General features: G+C 51.2%; 1 protein-coding gene across 2 annotated transcripts in view; it reads right to left on the bottom strand.

Annotated features, from left to right (window-relative positions):
• Positions 1–8,970: 8,970 nt before the first annotated feature.
• The window catches only part of LOC143297988 (ciliary microtubule associated protein 1B-like), a 20,378-nt gene continuing 19,348 nt past the window's right edge, over positions 8,971–10,000 (bottom strand). For both annotated transcript variants that reach the window (XM_076610624.1, XM_076610625.1), the window contains one exon: positions 8,971–9,537. In XM_076610624.1, coding sequence (XP_076466739.1) covers positions 9,029–9,537 — 509 coding nt within the window. In that variant the 3' untranslated portion in view covers positions 8,971–9,028. The remainder of the gene's footprint in view (positions 9,538–10,000) is intronic.

Genomic DNA, 10,000 nt, shown 5'->3' with positions numbered 1-10,000 from the left:
AAATCGTCCCATCCTCTCACTATAATGCCTCGTCTTCCTAAGTCCCCTTCGTTCCATCCTTCTCCCCATCCTCTCTCTCTCCTTCTGCCTGTCCCTCCATCCCTCCCTCATCATCGACTTGTCCTCTCTCTCCTTCTCACCCTCTCCCTGTGTCTATCTATCGATCTGTCCCTCCCCTTCCACCCTCTCCTCCTCTCCCATCTTCTCTGCATCCCTCTCTCTTCTTTGTCTCCTCTCACTGCTCTCTCCTTCATACCCCTCTCCTGTCCCTCTCCGTTCTGTATCGTCTCTGTTCCTCTGCTCCCTGCCTCTGTCTCTTGCCTCCTGTCCATCCAGTCTCCTCACATCCCTCTCTTCACCCCCACACACACACCCACTCACACACACCTCACCCCCCCCCATCCCCCCACAACAACACACTATACTCACACCCACACACACCACCAACTATGACGTGAGACCTATTCCACTCAAATTCATTATATAAACATCCACAACCTGCTAGCATGCCTCTCCCTACACATGCTCTTCGTACACCACACCGCCGACACCGTCCACCATCGTCTCCCTGCACAGCGCTTTCTCTCTTATGCAGTGGCACCCTCCATGGGGTAGTGGTGACTGGACTGTGGACACACCATTTTTCCATTTATTTTACTATCTCATTCCCACCCCCCCCGTACGACGAAAATAACATCATAATGTGTTTGCTTCGACCTAGGTTATTCCCCTCACAGCACTCACCATCTCCTCCCCCAACTGCTTCCCTTTTCACCCTCCCTCCCCCTCCCCTCCCTTCCTCACACCCCATCTCCCTCTTACTTCCTCCCTCCACCTTCCTCTCAACCACCAGCCCACTCCCCTTCCCACCTCCATCCCTCCCCTCGCACCCCTCTCCTTCATCCCTCCATGCCTCCCTCCCCTCACACCCCTCTCCTTCCCCCCTCCATCCCTTCCCTCACACCCCTCTCCTTCCCCCCTCCATCCCTCCCCTCACACCCCTCTCCTTCCCCCCTCCCACCCTCCCCTCACACCCCTCTCCTTCCCCCCTCCATCCCTCCCCTCACACCCCTCTCCTTCCCCCCTCCATCCCTCCCCTCACACCCCTCTCCTTCCCCCCTCCATCCCTCCCCTCACACCCCTCTCCTTCCCCCCTCCATCCCTCCCCTCACACCCCTCTCCTTCCCCCCTCCATCCCTTCCCTCACACCCCTCTCCTTCCCCCCTCCATCCCTCCCCTCACACCCCTCTCCGTCCCCCCTCCATGCCTCCCCTCACACCCCTCTCCTTCCCCCCTCCATCCCTCCCCTCACACCCCTCTCCTTCCCCCCTCCATCCCTCCCCTCACACCCCTCTCCTTCCCCCCTCCATCCCTCCCCTCACACCCCTCTCCTTCCCCCCTCCCTCCCTCCATGCCTCCCTCCCCTCACACCCCTCTCCTTCCCCCCTCCCACCCTCCATGCCTCCCTCCCCTCACACCCCTCTCCTTCCCCCCTCCCACCCTCCATGCCTCCCTCCCCTCACACCCCTCTCCTTCCGCCCTGCCACCCTCCATGCCTCCCTCCCCTCACACCCATCTCCTCCCCACTCCCTCCCATTCCCCCCCCCCCCCACACACACACACACCCTTCCGCCCTCCGTACTTCCCCTCACAGACACCCATCTCCTCCCCACTATACCTCCTTCCTTTTCTCCCTCCCTCGCCCCTCCCTCCCTATCCTCACACCCATCTCCTCTTTACTTTCTCCCTCCACCTTCCTCTAACAAACACACCCATCTCCTCCCTACTCCCCAATTTCACCCGCCCTCCCCTCACAGAGACACCCATCTCTTCCCCACCCATTTTCTTCCAACTCCTTACCCCCACTTCACCCCCCCTCCCTTCCCTCAAAGAGAAACATATCTCCTCCGCATTCCCTACCGCGCCCCCCCCAACCCCCTTTCTCCTCACAGAGACCCATCTCCTCCAAACTCTCCCCTCCCTCCCTCCCCTCACACCCATTTCCTCCCCACTCTCCCCTCCCTCCCTCCCTCCCCTCACAGACACCCATCTCCTCCCCACTCTCCCCTCCCTCCCTCCCTCCCCTCACAGACACCCATCTCCTCCCCACTCTCCCCTCCCTCCCTCCCTCCCCTCACACCCATTTCCTCCCCACTCTCCCCTCCCTCCCTCCCTCCCCTCACAGACACCCATCTCCTCTCCCCTCCCTCCCTCCCCTCACAGACACCCATCTCCTCCCCACTCTCCCCTCCCTCCCTCCCCTCACAGACACCCATCTCCTCCCCACTCTCCCCTCCCTCCCTCCCTCCCCTCACACCCATTTCCTCCCCACTCTCCCCTCCCTCCCTCCCCTCACAGACACCCATCTCCTCTCCCCTCCCTCCCTCCCCTCACAGACACCCATCTCCTCCCCACTCTCCCCTCCCTCCCTCCCTCCCCTCACACCCATCTCCTCCCCACTCTCCCCTCCCTCCCTCCCTCCCCTCACAGACACCCATCTCCTCCCCACTCTCCCCTCCCTCCCTCCCTCCCCTCACAGACACCCATCTCCTCCCCACTCTCCCCTACCTCCCTCCCTCCCCTCACATACACCCATCTCCTCCCCACTCTCCCCTCCCTCCCTCCCTCCCCTCACAGACACCCATCTCCTCCCCACTCTCCCCTTCCTCCCTCCCTCCCCTCACAGACACCCATCTCCTCCCCACTCTCTCCTCCCTCCCTCCCTCCCCTCACAGACACCCATCTCCTCCCTCCCTCCCTCCCCTCACAGACACCCATCTCCTCCCCTCCCTCCCTCCCCTCACAGACACCCATCTCCTCTCCACTCCCTCCCTCCCCTCACAGACACCCATCTCCTCCCCACTCTCTCCTCCCTCCCTCCCTCCCCTCACAGACACCCATTTCCTCCCCACTCCCTCCCTCCCCTCACAGACACCCATTTCCTCCCCACTCTCCCCTCCCTCCCCTCACAGACACCCATTTCCTCCCCACTCCCTCCCTCCCTCCCTCCCCTCACAGACACCCATTTCCTCCCCACTCTCCCCTCCCTCCCTCCCTCCCCTCACAGACACCCATTTCTTCCCCACTCTCCCCTCCCTCCCTCCCCTCACAGACACCCATCTCCTCCCCACTCCCTCCCTCCCTCACTTCCTTCACAGACATCCATCTATTTCTCTCACCCTTCCCACTTCCCCCCCTCCCTCCCTCCCTCACACAGACACCCATCTCCTCCCCCACTCCCTCCCTGCTTGCAGTTCAGTGCGATTTTCTGTGCTTCCCTTCCTGGCTGACTGAGAAGAGATCAAAGACGCTTGATGTGGAGGAGGAGGAGGAGGATAGTAGGACGAAGCCGGATCGCCTTGATTCCTTATTGACAGCGGCCACAAATCACATCGATCGGCGTCTTGACGAGTCCTACAGACGCAGCAGGGGTCATGTGTCAGTGGTGTCCAATATATATATATATATATATATATATATATATATATATATATATAAACACACACATCGACCAATCGCTTCCGATCAGCATCAGTTTTGCATCGGTTTGTCTGATAATTGTTTATCTGCGCCTCTCGTCAGTCCTTCGGAAACACGTGGTCGAGTGTTATCAGACGACAAGACGTGTTTATTTCAGGAAAAACCTCTTGGGGTCACATGAAAATATTACATATTTCATGTAACTAATACAAATATGAATCACACTTGGTATTGTTCAGTTTTGGTATTAGCGCGCGTGCGAGTAAAGAATAGTCAGCTGACGCCGTTTGTTGAGGACAAGCGCCAAGGGTCGGATCTGTGGGCGTGGCAGACAATTAAAACAGCTCAAACAAAACACTGCGCTTTAAATCCACACACTCCTTAGCCATCAACGTGGTTAGTGTAGGTGTGCTGTATAAGTGTATGTTTATGCATGATTACGTAATCCCTTTTTCCTAGGCTCTAAACAATTAAATCATTCAAACTAAACGGCACCCTTGTACGTAAGTCTAGTTCAATTCCATATTTGTCTTGACTCGGAAGTGTTGAATGAAGACACATGGTGTGTACGCGTGTGACTGATGAAGCTGTTTTAACAGAACAGGTCCCAGGCGAAGGGCGAGAGAGAGAGAGAGAGAGCGGAAAGCAGAGATGAGACTGGAATGCAGTGTGGGGTTGGAATTCAGAGAGTGAGAACTGAATGCAGAGAAAGAGAGAAATAGTGAAGGCTGCAGATAGAGAAGGAAATGCACAGAGACACACACACACACACACACACACACACACACACACACACACACACACACACACACACACACACGGAGAGAGAGAGAGAGAGATAGAGAAGATAGAATTGAAAAGAAATAACAGGATACGGGGAGAGAGAAGCGAATGCAATGTGCAGTGAAATCACACAGAGATGGGAATGCGTGTATGCACGCGCACATCCTCCCCTGAAGGAAGGGAGGTAACAAGGAGAGGAAATGAAGTCCTGAAGGAAGGGATGTAACAAGGAGAGGAAATGAAGTCCTGAAGGAAGGGAGGTAATAAGGAGAGGAAATGAAGTACTGAAGGAAGGGAGGTAACAAGGAGAGGAAATGAAGTCCTGAAGGAAGGGAGGTAACAAGGAGAGGAAATGAAGTCCTGAAGGAAGGGAGGTAACAAGGAGAGGAAATGAAGTCCTGAAGGAAGGGAGGTAACAAGGAGAGGGAATAAAGTACACAAAGGAAGGGAGGTAACAAGGAGAGGAAATAAAGTCCTGAAGGAAGGGAGGTAACAAGGAGAGGAAATAAAGTCCTGAAGGAAGGGAGGTAACAAGGAGAGGGAATAAAGTACACAAAGGAAGGGAGGTAACAAGGAGAGGAAATGAAGTCCTGAAGGAAGGGAGGTAACAAGGAGAGGAAATGAAGTCCTGAAGGAAGGGAGGTAACAAGGAGAGGAAATGAAGTTCCCAAAGGGAGGTAATAAGGAGAGGAAATGAAGTACTGAAGGAAGGGAGGTAACAAGGAGAGGAAATGAAGTTCCCAAGGAAAGGGAGGTAATAAGGAGAGAAATTGAAGTCCTGAAAGAAGGGAGGTAACAAGGAGAGGAAATGAAGTACACAAAGGAAGGGAGGTAACAAGGAGAGGAAATGAAGTCCTGAAGGAAGGGAGGTAACAAGGAGAGGGAATGAAGTACACAAAGGAAGGGAGGTAACAAGGAGAGGGAATGAAGTCCTGAAGGAAGGGAGGTAACAAGGAGAGGGAATGAAGTCCTGAAGGAAGGGAGGTAACAAGGAGAGGGAATGAAGTACACAAAGGAAGGGAGGTAACAAGGAGAGGAAATGAAGTCCTGAAGGAAGGGAGGTAACAAGGAGAGGAAATGAAGTACACAAAGGAAGGGAGGTAACAAGGAGAGGAAATGAAGTCCTGAAGGAAGGGAGGTAACAAGGAGAGGAAATGAAGTTCTATTGCGTTGTGCTGTGCTGTGCTGTCTTGTTTTATTTTGTCTTATCTTGTTTTGATTTAGTTCGGTTCAATTAAACGTCGATATCTTCATATTTCAGTGCACAACATTAAAGCAGCATTTTTGGGAGTGTACATTAATCAAGGTACTGTGTCAGCGTAATGCAAGATAGGCCCTCCCTTCCATTTTCTATGTCTCTGTGTCTCCGCCAAACACACACACACACACACACACACACACAGAGAGAGAGAGAGAGAGAGAGAGAGAGAGAGAGAGAGAGAGAGAGAGGCATGAGTGTGCACAGAGACAGACAGACAGACAGACAGACAGACAGAAACAGAGACAGAGGCAGAGAGAAATGATTTATTCGTATATAGACCAAGCCCCCTTAAGAAGTGAAACGTGAACAGAATGTAATGAAAACTGAGAGACAGACAGACAGACAGACAGAGTCAGTGAGTGAGTGAGTGAGTGTGTGAGTGAGTGAGTGAGACAACAGATAGAGAGACAGAGAGAACAAATCACAACACCACACTATGGTTTCGCAAAGAGCTTTTCATTCCATATTCGGCAATGGTATTCAAAACATGCAAACACACTTGTCCTCAGAACAACACAAATACAAATATCATACGACATCGACGTACACATCCTATTACATCAGCTGATACTGATGGTACATCCACAAACGAGTGAGTAACATTCGTTGGTGTGGCTTCGCTGGTTCCCTGAACGTTCCAAAACCAGAATGAAAAAGTGGAAGCAACCAAAGACTTTACTGCACCAGTTGTTTCAGTTTCTCAAGGTGGGAATGTGTTCGGACAAATCCATATAAGCTACACCACATCTGCTAGGCAGATGCCTGACCAGCAGCAGAACCGGGCCAAGGCACGTAGGCAGGCCTTGAGTGCATGCATATACATATATATATATATATATATATATATATATATATATATATATGTGTGTGTGTGTGTGTGTGTGTGTGTGTGTGTGTGTGTGTGTGTGTGTGTGTGTACCTGTCAGAGTGGATTTCTTCAACAGAATGTTGCCAGAGGACAACTCTGTTGTTGCCGTGGGTTCTTTTCACTGCGTCAAATGCGAACTGCATACGGGACCTCGGTTTATCGTTTCATCATGATGACTAGATGCTCAGTTTGATCTTTCCAGTCAAACCTGGGAGAAAGTGTGAGAGGGGGAATGGAACCCAGACCCTACTGGCAATGAGCGTCTTACCCGCTCTGCCACGTGTCTCCACTTGTGGAACCCACACCCTACTGGCAGTGAGCGTCTTACCCGCTCTGCCACGTGTCTCCACTTGTGGAACCCACACCCTACTGGCAATGAGCGTCTTACCCGCTCTGCCACGTGTCTCCACTTGTGGAACCCACACCCTACTGGCAGTGAGCGTCTTACCCGCTCTGCCACGTGTCTCCACTTGTGGAACCCACACCCTACTGGCAATGAGCGTCTTACCCGCTCTGCCACGTGTCTCCACTTGTGGAACCCACACCCTACTGGCAGTGAGCGTCTTACCCGCTCTGCCACGTGTCTCCACTTGTGGAACCCACACCCTACTGGCAATGAGCGTCTTACCCGCTCTGCCACGTGTCTCCACTTGTGGAACCCACACCCTACTGGCAGTGAGCGTCTTACCCGCTCTGCCACGTGTCTCCACTTGTGCTGAACAAGTATGGTGTCAAACCATAGAAATGTACAAGTAAGTTCAACTTTTGATTCTGAATTTGGAAATGTCTTCTATAAACGTTGCATGCGCCAGGCATATCAGCCGACAGTGGAGTGGTTCGTATCACTACTTGCTAGAACATGTATCCCTGTGGGACTGCTATCCCGTCGCCACAGTGCAGTGCCACCCATTGCTTTTTCCTGTCTGCGTGTAACTTCCGTCAGCCTCAAAATGGATTCTTGAAATGTAGAATTTTGCATGCGACAACTTTGATGTTATGGAGGAGTGTTTCAGTTTGCACACAGAACTCTGGTTTACGAATGAGTAGAATCCAGACCATCACAAAAAGCTCCTCTGTAGGCGTGGTGTCAAAATAAAAACCTAAGTCCTGTGGGAGTCGACACCGGTGTTCCAGCTTCCTAGCCAGATGGGCTGTCCGCTTTGCCATCACTTGGAAGCAACGAGAAAAACAAACAAACAAACAAAAAACAAACAAACAAAAACCAAACAAACAAAAAACACGATGATATGGATCCCGGTATTCGCCAGCCTGGGGGAGCGCGATGTTATAAGCGAACTTTTTTTTTTTTTTTTTTTTTTTTTTTTTTTTTGAAGGAGGAAACAAAATAAATGAATTGAAGCCCCTGTGTATTATTTATTTATTCATTTATTTATTTATTTATTCATTTATTCATTTGCTTGTTCGTTCATTTATTCATTTATTTGTTTGTTTTTTGTTTTGTTTTTTTTGGGGGGGGCGGGGGTTTGTTTGTTTTTTGGTTTTTTGTTTGTTTATTCATTCATTTGTTAATTTATTTATCAGTCATAGAAAATCGGGAAAGAAAACAATTAACGTGAAGCTGTGTATAACCGAGTTTCCTTTACTTATTCATTTGTTTGTTGGCCTGTTCATTTGTGTATTTCCTTTTTCATGTATTCATTTATTCATTCATCTATTTATTCAGGTATTTGCCCCCTCAAATAATGGAAACAGCGAAACGAAAGTTGACCCTGACACATAACTAGCCATCGACAAACGCGCTACAGTCACACAGGCGACTTTCACTTCAACACTAAGACATGGTCACCAGTCACACAGGCGACTTTCACTTCAACACTAAGACATGGTCACCAGTCACACAGGCGACTTTCACTTCAACATTAAGACATGGTCACCAGTCGCACAGGCGACTTTCACTTCAACATTAAGACATGGTCACCAGTCACACAGGCGACTTTCACTTCAACACTAAGACATGGTCACCAGTCACACAGGCGACTTTCACTTCAACACTAAGACATGGTCACCAGTCACACAGGCGTCTTTCACTTCAACACTAAGACATGGTCACCAGTCACACAGGCGACTTTCACTTCAACACTAAGACATGGTCACCAGTCACACAGGCGACTTTCACTTCAACATTACGACATGGTCACCAGTCACACAGGCGACTTTCACTTCAACATTAAGACATGGTCACCAGTCACACAGGCGTCTTTCACTTCAACATTAAGACATGGTCACCAGTCACACAGGCGTCTTTCACTTCAACATTAAGACATGGTCACCAGTCGCACAGGCGTCTTTCACTTCAACATTAAGACATGGTCACCAGTCACACAGGCGACTTTCACTTCAACACTAAGACATGGTCACCAGTCGCACAATACAATTGCCTCACCGTTGCGTATTCATCGAATCGTTTCAAAATATCACTTTTCACCCACAATATACATTTTCTTCTTCCTCCTCTTTTTTTATGCACAGCCAACCATGCTCACAACACAAGTCAACCCAAATCGCGACACACACGAAGAACACCCCCAACCACCCACCCACCCCGCGACCCCCAAAACCACCCCTAATACACACGTCATCATCAAGCCACGTCATCATCACCCCCTACGTCATCATCAATGACTGACGTCAGTCATGGTGAAGAGCGGCGGCCTCAAGCTGTCGTGGTAGCGGACCCTCAGCCTCAGCCGGGGACTGCTGCTGCTGACCTTGTCCAGGCTGCTTCCGGGGTCGTAGTCCGCGGGGCCTGGGGACTTTGTCGCCGTCACCAGGGAGGGCAGCTTGGTCCGACCCTTCATGGTGGCGGCGGGAGCTCTCTTCATGGTGTGGGAAAGGTCCACGGGCCCGTATTTAGCAGGACCTGGGGTCCTGGCGAAATCGTAGGAGAACCCTTTGGTTTCAGCGGCCTTCCTGTGCATGCTGGAGGCGGGGCCGCTCTTCAGCACGGGCACGTTAGGGCCCAGAGTCCCTGGGAGGGTGTAGGTGTTGGGGGCCGGGAGGTTCTGCCGTCTCCCTTCCTGGCGGTAAGGGCGGCCGAAGCTGTAGATCGGGGCGGACTTCTCCCCTGGGTCGTGAATGTTGGGGGTGTAGGTGCTGGGGCCTGGGGCCTTGGACACCATGCTGTCTGGGGAGGTACAGACACGATGCGTTTTGGGGAGGTACAGAGGTGACACGATGCGTTTTGGGGAGGTACAGAGGTGACACGATGCGTTTTGGGGAGGTACAGACACGATGCGTTTTGGTGGTGTGTGTGTGTGTGTGTGTGTGTGTGTGTGTGTGTGAACTGTTTAATCGTCTGAATATGGACATGTTTCTTTAAAGACAGAACGGCAGAAACAAACAAACAAAAAAACAAAAAAAGAAAAGAAAGAAAAAAGAGTGAGGGATAGGGATAAAGAGAGTAAAGTCAGATCAGAGGGAAGAAAGAAAGAATATAATATTTTATTATCATTGTTTATGAGACACAATAAAACATTAACATAAGCAAATAATGAAAAGAAGCATTCGTGAACAAACTTCTCCAGCCTTGGCTGTTATTCTTTTAGTGAGATCAGTTCGACAGGCTTGGCATTTGGTCGACACATATC

The sequence above is a fragment of the Babylonia areolata genome, chromosome 23 (genome assembly GCF_041734735.1).
Source record: "Babylonia areolata isolate BAREFJ2019XMU chromosome 23, ASM4173473v1, whole genome shotgun sequence".
NCBI classification, from domain to species: Eukaryota; Metazoa; Mollusca; class Gastropoda; order Neogastropoda; family Buccinidae; genus Babylonia; species Babylonia areolata.
Note: the sequence above shows the minus strand (reverse complement) of the source record. Positions and strands in the feature narration are given on the sequence as shown.